The sequence below is a fragment of the Amphibalanus amphitrite genome, unplaced genomic scaffold (genome assembly GCF_019059575.1).
Source record: "Amphibalanus amphitrite isolate SeventyFive unplaced genomic scaffold, NRLGWU_Aamphi_draft 000257F_arrow, whole genome shotgun sequence".
Classification (NCBI taxonomy): domain Eukaryota; kingdom Metazoa; phylum Arthropoda; class Thecostraca; order Balanomorpha; family Balanidae; genus Amphibalanus; species Amphibalanus amphitrite.
In genome coordinates, this window is record NW_024881752.1 from 359758 (window position 1) to 375717 (window position 15960).

Below are 15960 nucleotides of genomic sequence, written 5' to 3' on the forward strand. Positions count from 1 at the left end.
GACAGCTAACCACGCGCTGTGGACATCTGTGTGACACCGAAGTGAAATCCCTCATCGTGTCAGCCAGCTCTTAAGAAGCACTCCGTCACCCCCAATCATGTCTGTTCAGTGCGGGAAGTCCAATGGCTGATGGCTGTGACCGGTCGGTTCGGAGGCCGCCTACCTCACGGCTTCGTCCATACGAGGCCATGCGGTACGCTGCAAATCTGGTGACTTTACCCGGCGACCCAGACAATCCCTAATTGCACCGCCTGCACCCACCAGGTTCGTCTGTATGCACGGTAAAAATGACACTATCGTCTGGATCGCGTCGGTACTGTCTGGTGAAGTCGTGCCGATTTCCAGGGTTGGCTGTTCTGTGCAGTGTTACACGCGTCGTTAGGAGCTGCTGCCTTGGGAAAGGCTCCGTGGTCCGTGGTATGCTGTCTGTCGTGGCTGACGATAAAGTTGTCACCGCTTGATCAGACATCGACCGAGCTGCTGATAAGCCCCGACTGTGGTCCCAATCAAAGACGAGAGAGCTGCCTCCAAAAGCTGTTCCTACTCATGCGGTGCTACTGCTACCTAAGCATATCCCTTGGTACATATAACATCTCGCAGACATATTGTGAGTTCGTGATGTGGGCTATGTTATGGATATCACAACAGTTTAATTTCTTTAATTATCCTGAAATGCCACACTGCTGTAGAGGATCAGATCAGGCATGAGGTAAATGCAGGCACGGAACTATAGATGTTGCGCTTCTTCGTTGATTGAATGGCTTGAAACGTTTTTTAGCGTAGATTTGTTTTTGGCCTACTTTAGTTATGAGAAAAAAGGCTATTATTAACTCGGAACTCGTATTGCAATTAACTTCATTGAAACTTATTGACTTCATTGAAGAAAGTTATATTCTTCATTGTTGATTATTTTGCTTTTATTTTGTCCTGAATGAGATAAACATTAAACAATGCCAATGGAAACGACAAGAAAGATAAAATATGCATGACACTTTTTTTTTTGTTCAGACTTGCCATGGGAAATTGCATCATTAGGCATACAGACAGCCTGAACATTGTATTAAACGAGTTAAAAGATCGCCCAGTAGATACACGTTCCATAAGTACATGCACTATGTATCTACGAGTACGGATGGAATATGGAGCATGGAGTAACCATTATAGGCATAGAAAGCATGAATCATGTGTTAGATAAAGCAAGCATTTTTCTTCCACAACGAAATGATTGTAGACAAAAAAAAATGTGTTGATAAAGTTTGAGGTCTTCATTTACTTACGTTTTAACTTCGGGAAGTTAATTAGATCTCTATTATCGATCGGTCGTGCTGACTGTGGTTGACGTAGGCATGTCCTTATTGTTCTAAATTACTAGATTTCACCTCGCGATAGGTCAGGTGGAGGTTGAATGAACCGGTTGCTGCAAGGAGTATTTTTCTTGTTTTGTGTGGATGCAGTGCACACAAATCGCGGTACACAAATAACAGATTACAAGCTATTTGGAGATATTCGAGGTGTTGAGCCGGCTCCTGACACCATGTAAGCCGGAATAAGGGACGCTAACCCACCGTTTTTTTATCACGATCACGTCGATCCCATATCGGTTCATGGAATGCTGGAGACAGTGGCATTCTCATAACAGGCAGCAGGCTGATGAAAGCTCAGGACGGGACGTAAAATTGACAATAGCCTTAAATGCTCTGTATAGGTAGCTTTTACATCTTAATGTCACTGTTAAATAGCGGTGAACGTGCATAAAAGAAGTACTATCTTGTACAAATTTGAACGATTTATTTATAAAGTGGTGTGCTTTGCCAGGCCTAATTTATGATGTTTGCGGGTGTTTTAAATGACTCGTGCAAACAAATAAAAGTTGATTTATATCACATTGACCGAGAGTGGGAGCATAGGCGGTTAACCCGAGTCGAGGTCCCGAAAATGATCGCATGGGTCACACGTTTTATCCATGAAATTTACCATCCGAAACCGGTCAATCTTACCAATCGCTCAAAGCTTCAAAGTATTCGTTCAGTGCATTGGTGCATGGGTTGGGTTAACATCATCATATGTTCTGAAGTGAGATTACGTGGTCAGGCGACCTGAGTAAACCCGAAGCTGACATTTTTGCTGATAGGTACAGAAAAGATATAGAAAGGCGCTGAATAGATATCATTTAATTTAATAGTTTTTTATATTCGGAGACTTTTAGGGGGTGGAAATACCTATGTCCTCGCCACGTCACGAGCACGGACCCTGTGAACCCGCACGAACTGCGCAATATGCACTGCACGTGCTGCGTGCCTGCGGTTCGGTGTAGCGTAAATAGACGGCTTTTCCACTAAGTACGCAGTTCGCTTTATGTGCAAACTTTTGTTAGCGTCGAATGGCTCCATTTGTGCTTGTTACTGCTCAATGCTCATGCGAAGTTGATGCCATTCACCCTCAATCTAAATATAGAAATTCTTCCTTTCATTGCGTATACATTTTTATGTTACTCGAAGAAGGCCTTCGCCGCTCTCCATTTTAAGCAATGGTTTTAGGACTCACTGAGGAGTGTCAAAACTAGTCTAGACCTTGTGGAATTCCAGAGCATTTTGTTTTCTTAATAGTGTGGCCTGAGAGACTAAGTTGCAGCTTATTGCACGCACTTTTGTGAAGTCTGCCATTGAAATTTGAGTATAGAACCGGTCAGAATGTATCAGGATTTCAGGTGTGCCTTGCTTCGAACAATATAATTAATCTGAGCTATCCGTCCGGCCCCGGTGAAAGTAAAATTCGTGTTTTTCACTTCACATCGTTTCCATCCGTTGCTTTCTCTCGGCTTCCTTTCTTTCGCTCGTCGCTTATAATCCCCGCTCTGCGGAGGTCAAAGTCGGTCTTCATCATATAACGCATTATATTTATAGTGTGCAAGATAACGTGTCAATCGCAGTACCATTCACGACAGGTAGGGTTACAAAATAGTCAGCCTGGCCACTGGGGCGCTGCAGACAGTCGACATCGCGATCCAGTCGCTGGCAGTGCCTCTCCAAACCAGTCGGAGCACCGTCCCCAATCCCCACCTCGGCCCGCCCTCCGCCAGCGCTCACAACGCCATCTACAGGGGGCGCCACCGCGGCCGGCGCCCGGTAAAGCTCACAGTCGCTCACCCGTGCAGTAGTTCTCACCCGTTATTCCGAAAGTCTCGCCGATATCGGCGACAAACAGCACAGCACAACACGACGTGACCTGTAGGAGACCAGCTCTAGCTAACGCGTTCTATACACAACACCGGCCCTAGACCGAGCGACTATCTCTGTCTGTACAGCAGCGGGCACCGGGCCCGACACAACACAGCGCGAGACTCAACCAATAGGGGCAGTGGACGATCACAGACTCAGCTAGCTAACCCGCTCTGACCTTACCATCCGGGGACTCTGCCCACGTCCCCCTCCCCTCTCCTCTCCGTCTGCAATCGTTGGCCCATCGACAGACACCGCAGAGTGCAAAGAAACACATCAACATTCACACAGGAGATCTATCGGCAAACTGCCTGTCCGCCCCGACCGCTGCGCTATGGCTTCGTTATGGAGCTGGGCAGATATGGCCAGACGCTCAGACGGCGCCCGGGTACCCCGCCGGCCTCTACAGGGCGTGCAGGGAGGTGGCCAGGGGCCCGGGAGCGCCCGGCTTCAGACCGCCGCCCTGCCTACCGGCGGCGTCTCGGCTGCACTCGCCATAAAACTGATCAACAATCTCCTCGATACTCTTGTTCTTCCAGCCGTAGGTGCGCCACTGCTCCTGGTCGGGGATGCACCACAGCAGCAGGGTGCGCATGTTGCACTTGAGCTGCTCCTGACGACTGACGCCGGCGTCTGTGCACGGCATCTCTGAACAGAAGAGCAGCGCTCGCTCCAGCACCTCGCCGATGCCGCACTCGGGGTAGCCGAGCCGCTGCAGACCCTCTGCGCCGATCAGGTTCGTCAGGATGAACGTCACCTTGCTGGTGAAGGCGTCGGTGATGGGCTGCGGCGGCGGGTGCGGCTGGTGGTGCGGCGGGTGGTGCGGCTGGTGGTGCGGGTGGTGCGCCTCCAGCGGTGTCAGCTGCGGCGGCGCGCGCGTCAGACTCGCCGACACCGGCGGGGGACTGCGCTCCGGGGTGCTGACTCGGGAGACGGGCGGCGAGCCGGGAGCCGGCGGCGAGTCGCGGCTCTCGGTGGATGAGCCCGACGGCAGGCCGGTGCTGCCGTGCCGGACTCGGGGTGCCGGCGCCGGCGGCGCGGGCGCCGGGTACCCGCCGGCCGCCGGCACCCAGCAGTAGCGCAGCGGGTGCGGCGCCACCACGCCGGGCGCGGCCTGCGGCGCGGCCCCGCGGTACGCCGCCGCCGGCGCCGTGCTGTAGGCGTACCAGTGCGGCAGCGTGGCCAGCGGACGGAGACCGCTCGCCGCGCTCGACACCGCCGCCAGGTAGGACGGACCGAGCGCGAACGCTGCGCCGGCCGCGGCGGCGGCGGTGGCCGGCCGCTTGGCCGGGGGCGTGTCCACAGGGTCCGGTGGGGACGCCGAGCGGCGCACCGCCTCCTGGGAGACCAGCGAGGGCCGCGACAGCTGCTTGCCGGCGTTGTTGTGCTCGGTGAGGTGCTGCTCCAGCGCCTTCCGTTGCGGAAACGTGGCGCTGCAGATGGTACACTTGTACATCCGCTGGCCGTAGTGCGAGTTCTTGTGCGTCTTCAGGACGTGGTTGTAGCCGAAACTCTTGCCGCAGATGTTGCAGGTGTAGGGTTTTTCACCGGTGTGGGTGCGCCGGTGCACCTTGAGCTGTTTGCTGCAGGTGAAGGCCTTGCCACACGTCTGACAGCCGTAGGGTTTCTCTCCTGTGTGAGCGCGCATGTGGATGACGAGCTGGCCAGACTGCACGAACGCCTTGCTGCAAACGGTGCACTTGTGCGGCCGCTCGCCCGTGTGGATGCGCAGGTGACGATTCAGCTTTCCGGAGTGCTCGAACGCCCGTCCGCACACCTCACACTTGTAGGGTCGCTCCTTGGTGTGAATGCGCCGGTGCACGTTCAGGTTCTCCTTCACGGAGAACGTCTTGCCGCAGTACTCGCAGCGGAAGGGCTTCTCTCCGGTGTGGATGCGCTGGTGCCGCAGCAGGCGCGCCGGGATCGGGAACTCCTTGCCGCAAACGCCGCAGGTGAGCGGCGGCTCGCGGTTGGCCAGCTCGGGTGGCACGGGCTCCTCGTCACTGGCATCCAGCGAGTCGTCGTCCCAGTCTCCGGGCGCCGGCGAGGCGAGCTGCGGCGAGCCGGCCTCGGCCGGAGGCTCCAGCCGGCGCATGTGAGCCAGCACGTCGGTCGGTGCCGCCACGGAGGTCGGGTACAGCGAGTACCGGAAGTCGGCCGGGGTCGGGGTCACCGCCGCCGCCACCGGCGAGACGGGCGAGCGCGGTGACGGCGGCGACGGCGGCGTGACGCGTCCCTCGCCCTCGGAGCCGGCAGACAGGTCGGTGGCCTGGGTCAGCTCCGAGTCGCTGCCGTCCACACTGGGCTGGCGCCGACATCGGCCGTACAGCCGCTTCTTGGGCAGCGGGGCACTCATCTGCGGACAGAGGGACAGAGCCGTGAGTGGGGCGGGACGAGCGACCAGCGGCGTCAGGTGGCGAGTTCAATGCACCGGGCTTAAACATGAGATCGTATTAATTTTATATGGCAATTACGCGGACAACCAGGTAGTTACTTTGCACGGGGAACAGCGAGGATCGCATATTTCCCAGTGCTATTTTTAACCCGCTCTGGAAAGATTGGTGCGGTGCAAGTCATGGCAACTGAGTGGCCCAGAGGTGACCGTGCAGGAACTAGAGGCGTGGGCCGCTTTTCATGGCCACACCAGCCTCCTCCGCTAAATATATTCGTTCCTTTTAGAACGCGTCATGCTTCGAGCATTTTGTATAAACAACTGCACTGTTTCCTCTAATGCTGTGTTAGTAGAAAATCTCGACACATTTGAACCTCCTGACCCCTGAAACTGATCAGATATGCCCAATGTGCATTTAACAGGAAAACCCAAATGTCTCCTGGCATCCGACAAGCACACTTCTCTGTATGCAACTAATTCCTTTCATTTATCAAATACTGAACGCACGCCTCGAGTCTCAAATTACTCTCGACTCACGCCTCAACCACCATGGAAATAATTGCGGCTTGCTGACATGCATTATGCAAGTAATGTCAATCGTCATGCACATCACGCTTTCTATCTGGATCCAGAAAAAAAAGATCATTGATCGTTTCCACCAAACGAAGTTTTTATTTACACACCCCTAGCGCCGTTTTATATTGTACGCGCTCCCGTTGCCCTCCCGCGCTGCGTACCCTGAATGCGCCCTTGTCTCATCAGACGGCGTCGGCAGCGGCGGCGTTGACCTCGCTAAATGCGCCCGTCACTGACGGCCATGACGGCGGCGGTCTCCACCCCTCTGCCGGTCGCCCTCACCCCTCTGCCCGCCGTCACCCCTCTGCCGGTCGCCCTCACCCCTCTGCCCGCCGCTCGGCTGCTAAAAACGGGCACGGCATCGCCGCCGCCGCGGCAGCGTCCGGCCGCTCAAAGATAGCTGCAAAGTTAGGCGACCCAAGGGCAAACAGGACGCTGGAACTCGGAGAGATACACCAGGCCAGTCCTGGGCCCAGGTCAGGGATTGTGACGTCACTAACCACTGCTGACGTGTCATGTTGACTACAGGACCGATAAGACACCATAAATCCCATTCTGTCGCAGTGAGACCGTGCTCGACTTTGCACGCCCCGTTTCTCAAGACCTGGGGTGGATAGTCGGGGTGTAAACACAAGGGGCCCACGGCATCGTTGGCCGCGCCCGGGCCATTATGACGTCACAGCGCGGTAGACGATTTATAACGTCTGCGGCCGGCCTAACTGCACGGCGCACGGAGCCCCGGGTCGGTGGATCGACCGACCTCCGACCAGCTTTGTACCACCTTCAGATGGGCCCCAGGACGCGGCTTTTGCAACGCTGCACGCCATCAACAATTGTAATGGCCCACAGAGCGTCATGGATATAGTCGGCAATGTTCGGGTGACGTTAACGCTCATTTGGGCAACAGTTATTTGTTGTGCCATGAATGAGTGGCTGGGTCCGATGGGCCATTGTGTGAAGACGGTGCCTGGTGTACTACACGGGTGTAGTAGACAGGCAAAATGGCTCCTCTACCGTGTCTGAAAACGGTTGGCGAGGACATTTTAGCTCTGTTCAGAGAGACTGCAAGACAATGGTGCAGGAATGTCAGCCGCATTCTGAGGCACTCCAGCGCGCGGCGCAGGGCAGTCGCAGCCGACACCAGCTGCCAACTCATGGCGGTCGGCTATTTTAGCACGACTCGGCGCGACTGAGGACTCGACTGCAGGGCCCACGCAGCCGGCAGCCGGCCAGGCGGTAACGGCTCCCCTGGCAGGCCCCGGACAAAGCCGTCGCCTGCTCCGCCGCCCACCGCACAACACGGCGACAGTGACGGTGATAGGGGGGTCACTGGGTGCAGGAACTGCGGAGGGTGGCGGGAAGTCCCTCACTGATAGGCCGCCTATCTCTCTTCCACTCGAGCACTAAGCAAATTGATCCATTGCTTTATCTCCCATGACGCCCCGCCCATCTGTTTTAGTTTGTTTGCCCTGACAACCACTGTTTCTCTGACCAGTCTTCAACTGCTACTGGGGCCCGTTCCCCACAGTTTTTTTTTCTTTTCTATTCCTTATCGCTTTTTTGTTCGGCTCCTTTCCGCCCCCTCCCCGTTCCTCAGGTTCTGTCCTCCCCTCCGCGGCTCCGCCCAGCCACCGCCGCCATTCGCTCGCCGCGGCCACCACTGCGTCCCTCCTCTCTCGTCTCCCGTTTCCCTCCCCAGAGCCCGTATGTATCTTGGCCTCACTGCTATCGACCGCGGAGCCGTCGTAGCCTGTTTTTGTGCCGGGGCGGAGCCGGCGCAGCGCCGCGCCGCGATTGGTCGCCGCTGCGCCACTATGGCCGCCGCGCGCCACCGCCGCCGGCCGGCGTCGAGCGGCGACGGCTGAAGGAAAATAACGGCACGCATGCTTCATTGGCGCTGCGGACGGCGCAGTGGCGGCGACAGGGATTCAGACGAAGTCGGGGTAGGGTCAGTAGAGCTTCAGGCCCTGACTAGGGCCGTGTCAGTTGAGGCCGAGGTGGAGTTAAAACTGACAGATTTAGGCCAGGAGTTAAGTCGGGAGTTAAGCCGGGAGTTAGGCCAGGAGTTAGACCGGAATCAGAGCGGGAGCGGAGTCCGACAGCGCTCGTCGGAGCAGTCAGACATTTTCCGATCGATCCTACGCTGCTGCGCACCGCCAGTCAACGTTTATAACCCCTTCCAGCCACTTAATGCTAAGCACGGTCCCATGAGGGCACCAGACAGATGCAAATTAGATTATTTCTCGCCGGCCGCTGGGAGGGCTATCTTCGGCAGACGACCACCCGATGACCTGCCGTTTACCGACCGAAATACCTACTGGCTCTGACTGTTGGCGGTGACGCAACTCGTCTGCATGCTACCGATGTGGAACACACGCGAGCGGACGGTATCAAGGACGCTCCAAAATGTTCACAGGAGTGGCAGTAGCTTCGCGTTCTGCGGCCTTGCCTGACCAGTATGCGGACTTTCTTTTGTTGTCACAGACTAGCGTGCTAACCAATGTTCCATATTTACAGCCGACACGGATTCATGTACTGACGCTCAGTCACAAAACCGTAACCGAATGCCTTCCTTGTGAACTCAGCGCTCAAGTCTCCCGTCTTATACGAGCTACCCTGGGAATACATGCATGAGGTTACACAACGCGAGGGCTCCCAGTTTCGCCTGACACTGGTGCGCATCATTCAGCTCCAGGTATCGGTATCTGCTCGGTCGAAGCAGTGCTGAGCCATTCCGTGATTTATACTTATGCGTTATAAGCTACGCCGCACACCTGGTGAAGCGCCCCTCGCTGTGACGTTGTCGGTTACATGACGGCTGTAACACCAGCTGGTCGTAAAAAGATAGGCGTGGAATCGCCTTTACGCCTGGATAGGGGCCATACAGCCGTTCGACTAGGGCAACCTTTGCAACCAGACACTACCAACAGCCGAGGCTACCTTATAGTTCGCAGAATGGCCCTGATCGTAATGTTTCTCAATGGCCAGTGGTCATGGTCGACCACTGATGGGTTCGATGAAAGAGGCCCACTTCTCAGTGCGGCCGCGGGCCGTCAGTGGTCTCGGAACTCCACCACGGGAGCGCACAGCGTGCCAGGCTGGCCGTGTGAGGGGTGGGTGGTGCACCTCACCGCGCCGCGGTGCGCACTGCGCAGTCGTGACCGATCCTGCGCAGTGCGGGCCGCATCGCGAACGGCGCCATGCGTCATGTTTGCATGACGAGGGCGGCGTACGAACATGCGCTCCGATCAGAGTGGCGTGCAGGAGCAACTCCATCGCACCACGGAATGTCTCTGATTGCACATCAACATTCTCTTCAAAGACGTCATGGTATTCTGGATACGAATCGAGCGTTCCAGTTCGACTCCATATTCATTCCAGGACGGCTCCACATCGAGGTCTTTAGGTGCGCAGAAGCACCGGCTATGTTGCGGTTTGTCGGCCCCGTGCCGTGAGGTCATGGCGTTCCCGTCTGCCAATGCACGGTTGGGGCCGGTGTGATATCACCATCACCCTACACCAGTCGCGGCGCCTTGTATACAGACAAACGCGACGGGCACGACACGGACCGCCTCTTGAGGGGCATTAATTTTCCTGTTGGGCCAGGAAGGTAACAGAGAACGAACGGCGGCTGTCCGCATGCCAAACTCGCTAAGGTTCGTAGAAGCCCTGATGTCATGCGGCGCTGCGGCTGCATGACTTTGGGGTAGGTTGGTTTATTTATTGGTATACCGCACCACTCCCAGCCGTCTGCGGCCTGCACCGGGAATTCAGCTGCTGCCGCCGGGAAAGGGTGGTTCTCTGTATCGCTGGGGAGTGGGGAAGAGGCTCATGGTGGAGCCTCACGGTACCGGAGCGGTCATCCGTGACGGGCATCTCGCAAAGTCGTGACCGACCCAGCGGGAACTTCTGGACATGACACCATATCCGTGAGCTGGTCGTGATTGAGTCTTCTTGAGGAGCCCGACAGTGTAGCTTAGAGAATCGGTGGAGCGCCATGAAAGCAACACACGACACGAGTGCAACACAAGTTCAGTTTGAGCATCAAATGCCTTAATAGTTAATACACCGTGATCGTTCGAGTGTCATACAAATATCGCACAGTACCGAATGAGTACCGCATGAGAAACATACGCAAGCAACGCACAAGCATCATACAAACACTACGCGAGTAGGTACCGTACTACGAGTACTGCACCACCGCGACCGGACATCTGGGTCGCCGCTCCGGTGTCTGGCCCCATGTCCCGGGGGTCTGACGGAGCCGCCGCCGCCGCCGCTCGGCCTGCAGCCGACTGTCTTTGTGTTGCAAACAGTCTGCACTGGTCTGCACGGCGCGTCCGTGCACGGGTCATCAGCCGATGACCCCGTGAAGATGTCTGCATGACGTCGTGAGCCGAAACATGTTCGCTGAACCAGATAAGCCCGGGGTTTAAACAGGTTTATAACGCTCGTGTAGCAGACCCCGTGGTGCTGAGGCTGCCGTAAAAGCTGTCTCGAATGACCATGAGCGGAAACATAATGTTGATGGATTAGACACGTTTTGATGCCGAGATATGGCCCATGTTAAGAGTTATTTACTTTGTTATGGCTTAGTTTTACTACCATGAGAGTTAACTATATTAGATTAACATATTATGTGTGACAAAAATATATACTGAACACATTGGCGCGAAAAAGAATGTAGTTCAACGGATTGTTTTTATTTATTTGCAGGTAGCGCAACGAAAAGGAAAAGTGTACGAACAGCGTCACGACTCAGCCCACTCCCATTTCTATTTATGTATCATAGCGTGACCAAGATCAGATTTTGGCGCCACGGCCGCCACAGCATGCTTACACTTATGGTAGTGCCATGAAGCAGTGTTCAGAGACTTAGCCCCATACATGGAAGCCTCTTGCTTTGTTTCAGCCTTGTGGTTTGATTTTTCTTCACTAATACCTATTTTTAGACGTATCGTAAAATATGGTTTTACAGACTGAAATCACAAGCCAATGAAAATATGCACTGTATTATCTTTTTTTTTTGTAAGATGAGAAAGGTATTAGCAAGCCTAAAACAGAGGAACACAAATTACCTAACTAAATTGACAAAACAAGTTTGTGATTTGATTTCTTGTTGAAGGTTCCGACTTTGTTGTAGCTTTGTTCCTCCAAAACAAGCATAAGCTCTCACATCAGCCGTTTTTACGACGGACTATCTGGCGAATCCACCTTACTTGACCAAACCTGCAGCAAATCACTTACAACAGATAACTTCATATCGTGAAGTTGTTTCAGTGTTTTAAATTTTAATCGAAAATAATGTCTGAAAATTTGAACAATAGGGTCTATAAGCATCTGTGCAACCCAAACCGAAAACGTTTAAGATACCTAATTTGACCAAATCTCCATCAAATCTGCACCTAATCTGCACCAACTGATGGCAGTCGTAAAAAACTGCTATTTTTTTACTCTTCCCTGTTTTCTTTTTACCCAATCCCAGCCACGTCCTGTTCTCAGTTAGGCCGTTCCCGGCGCGGCCTCCAAAAGCGGTGCGCCGTGTGCGTGAGACGTGCAGCGGCGCACCCACCGCGCCACTCGGGGTCAGCCGGTCCGCCATTTTCGCCGCCGACCGCCGTCCGCGTTCCGCGCCGTCGGGCGGGGGCGGCGGCGGCGGCGGCAGACGGGATCCATGACCTATTTCGCTATCTCTTCCGACCAACGCTCTCTCCAAGGATTCCATGCAACAGCACTACACCAAGAACCGCCAACCACCCTTCAGCGAGGTGATACACACCCAAAAACCCAGACAAAGAAACACACTCATGGCGTCCGTCCATGACCCACCGCACACATCCATGGATGGCGAAAATCCATAATCCAATACCGGTTTTTCGCTCACCTCAGCCGCGTTGATAAGCGTTAGTCCTCCCGTGATTGCTGCTTGGCTGGCCGTGGAGCGGCCTCGCTGATCCACTCAGTCTCCTTTCACCACTCCGTCACTGCTCGACTAGAGCGCACTGCTGTGGGGCGGCCGGCGAGCCGCGCGCTGCACCGTCCGTCCGCCAGCGCCACCTCTCTGCAACTGACTCTGCAACATGGGCCTGCCGAGCCGATGTGGCGCCCCACGTGCCGCGCCGGCCGCCGACTCCGCCTCCCCCCCTCGGCGGCGGGGGCGGGGGGGGGGTGTCTGGCTGGGCTGGACGGTGTCATCACCCGCAGAGGGAGGGAGAGTCGGAGACGGAGCGATAGGATAGAGCGGCGGGCTCATGAGAATGCGGTAATGCCGCGGACGGGTTAGATGGACACTCACACCGATAGTGCTAAGCTAATGCAGCACACGGAAAAATAGAACGACGATCAAAACGACGTTTCATATGACAATGTCGATCATGGCTGTTATGCCATTGCTAATGATGAATAATTGTATTCGGTTATATTGTTTTTATGCTAGGTATGATTTTTTAGCCAAGTGCGGCATAAAACCAGATATGTTACGAGGGTATGCGGGAATAGTGAATGTTGACCGGAAGTAGTTAGGAAGGAATCAGGAAAACCGACTGCACGCCAAGTGGGGTAGGAGAGGAGGGGCAACTCAGTCGCGCAGCGCACCACTCCACTCTCCAAGGTCGGGTACTTATCGTCAATTAATGTCAGCGACATTGGACCAACTGCAATGGGGAGGGGCCAGATGGCTAGGAAAAGGTCGATTTTAGAAATGGTTGTGACTTGTGACGTAGTTATGACTAGCCATGCTGATGCGGCTGGCTAGATCGCATGGGGCAGCGGTCTATAAAGGCTAGGTCGCATGGGGCAGCGATCTGGCCCAAAGGCTAGATTGCACGGGGCAGCGGTCAGTGGCCTAAAGGCAAACTGCAATGCGGAGGGGCTAGATGGCCATTGCCACACCATGTCACTATCAAACCAAGGCCAAACCATACGACATGCACGGTGGCCACATGGCAAATTCTTACCATCTCGCTCCCCTCCTATGATGATTCATCGGAAGCACACACAGCGAAAACACACATCGCTTTCAGGTGCCATGTGGCCAAACTGGAGTGCGGAGGGGCTAGATGGTTAATGCTAAACATCTCGCCACAGTTTATATATAGAGACACAGCACAACATGAGGCATAGTGACTGTGAAAGGTGACATGAAAGAGAGCCTGCGCCCGACGATGCTCGTCTACCACTGCAATACCAACAGTGTAAAGAAACAGTTGCCGCTTCTGCGGTCCCTCGCTCCTCGGCTCGAGAAATATGATGTCTTTGGATTATCGGAGACATGGCTCACCGACAAAGTGGCGGACTCGGAGCTACAGGCAGCGTTCCCCGACCACACGTGGTTCCGCCGCGACCGTGGAAGCCGCGGCGGCGGCGTGGCGTGTGCCGTGCGCAACACACTGTTACCCGATCGGCTGAGGGATCCTGCGAATATTGAGGTATTAATGATTTACCTGAAGAAGTTTTCGATAACCGTGGCGGTATGCTATCGACCGCCAAAGAACGACGAGGCTTTGGCAGAAATAATGAAAGCCTTCAGTAATGTATCCGGCCCTCTAGTAATAGTGGGTGATTTTAACCTACCAGAAATAGATTGGAAAAACACCGGAAGTGCCATAACCCCGACATTGCTTAGAGGACAGACAAGAAGAGCAAAGGTTTTCCTAAACTACTGTAGCGAAATGGGTTTAAAACAATGGGTCTACGAGCCAACGAGAAAAGAAAATACATTAGACCTTGTCTTGACAAGATTCCTTCATTGTATCGTTTATGTTGGTAAAAGTAATTTCAAGACGGATCATAAAGAGACCATAGCTGACATTTATGTTTGAGAGCTGGATGCTTTAAGACGATTCGCATAAACAAGTGATCAGCATACACCCGTGAATTTGTTGCCGACAAACCAGGCGAATGTCGCCGCCTGATGTGCAAGCCCGTCGCGCCGCTGAGGCCGAGCCAAGCCGCCTCCCCCCCCCCCCCTCCCCGGTCGCCCCCGGGCGCGGCCGAGCCGGGCGGGTCGCCGCCCGCCAGCGGTCACCTGTCGCCGCGCATGGTTTTTCTAGGGCTGAAGAAATGGGCCGTATCGACGCTGCGAACGGTGGACAGAATGTGACCCTGCGACCCGGCTGACCTGTGACCTGTTCCGAATGGGGCCGGCGGGGCCCTATAGGCCTGGGAACTGGGAAGGTGTGTGAGGGGACGCGGCGTGCCTGTCGCCTTTTTTATGTGCTGTGTCGTGACCCCTGTATCTCGTGACATTTTTGGCCGACGTATTTAAACCGATCCAAAATTCCGCTCGCTCTGAATTCACCCTCAGACGCGGACGGCGGTACTCCGCTTCCGCTTGCGTCTAACTTCTTTCGAACCTACTGTATCTGCGCTGTATTGCTGCCATCTCGCAGTCTTCAGTCAATAATAAACTCTTCTATGAAGAGGATTGTGTTTAAGTGGTGGTGGTATGAATGAAACCGAAGTGGCGCGAGTGGAGAAAAGGAGAGCGACGGCGCAGTTCACAGTTTTCATGGTGGCCCATGTCTCCTGACTTTGGTATTCCTATCGATCCTCGGTCACCCTCTAACATCCACGCCGCGAGGTGTGCTCCAGCCCTTTGTCTCAGTGTGAATTCTATTTATCTCTCACTCTCCCTCCTTCCTTCCTATGCTTGTGATTTCCTTAGTAACCAAGTACATCAAAACACTTCAAAACACTTCAAAAAACATCTGGGTACTTTGGGACTCTGGGTAATTCCAGAAGGCATTTTCGTGGCAGAAAATGCCATCGTGTCGTTTGGGCCTAAGGAAAGACGGACAATGTTTTTCTTGCTAATGATGTTTGACGTGCTTTTTTAATGAAGCCATAACCTAAATCACCTGTGCATACCAAAGTGTGCAAAACGCTGATATTATCGCCATTGATACAACGCGCCAGTCAAGCATCGTGGTCTCCAAGTCGGAATGGGACATATCTACGAACGAAATGGCTGCGGAGATCCCCAATTTTAAGTGAGCCCGCAGATGCTATCGACATTATCTTTCAAAAGCGATGTAAGCAAATGGATCTTTGCACCATGGTGTCTTGAGATGCGTCTTTTAAGTTTAACTGCTCTTCGCCTCTTACGATTACCAAGACGTTAGACTATGCAAAGCCCAAAGTGCATTTTGCTGAGTCATCCATAGAAGTTCGTCATGGGTAGCTTCGCAACATATGTCAACGTAAGCAAGATTAGGAGAAGGATGCTCGACTATGAAGATTATATGCATGCACTGTTATCGAAGTCTTGTGCCTTTGCGGGAAATAAAACGCGGAAAATAATTGGAAGAGAATGCTGGTCAAGGGAGAAGGCATCCATATTCCATATTCGTTGAATCTCCAAAGCACGAAACGTGCAGGATCTTCCTGTTATTGTTCAAACGATAACACTCATAGTTCTAATCAATGAAGTCTGTATTGACCACCTTTAGGCTTTATTCTATATTGTATTTCACCTTGACAATGATCCAAGCGCAGCTATCATGAACCATCTGATTCTGCTCTCAGCAACACAAAAGCATATCCATTCGGTTTTTCGTGTTTCGATATTTCACTTGTCAAAATCCTATAGGTATTGTAAAATAAACATGACAAAGATGTGTTAGGGCATTGATTAACCCAACCACGGAGGAGGGAATGGTGAATTGGTGTCCCTTCCTTGCTTCAAAACGAGTTGTGAGACTTATTCTCCGCAGAATTTTGACTTTTGTCGACCTTATGACTGTTTCTCTAGAATGACGCTCTATTGTGTGCGAA

General features: G+C 53.7%; 1 protein-coding gene across 1 annotated transcript; it reads right to left on the bottom strand.

Moving 5' to 3' along the window:
• Positions 1-2875: 2875 nt before the first annotated feature.
• Positions 2876-12255, bottom strand: LOC122386600 (zinc finger protein 358-like). The gene is made up of 2 exons (XM_043375934.1): positions 12071-12255; positions 2876-5574 (listed from the first exon to the last, which is right to left on the bottom strand). Exon 2 carries the CDS (start codon positions 5572-5574, stop codon positions 3622-3624), a length of 1953 nt encoding a protein of 650 aa, XP_043231869.1. The 5' UTR covers positions 12071-12255; the 3' UTR covers positions 2876-3621.
• Between the last annotated feature and the right edge of the window lie 3705 nt (positions 12256-15960).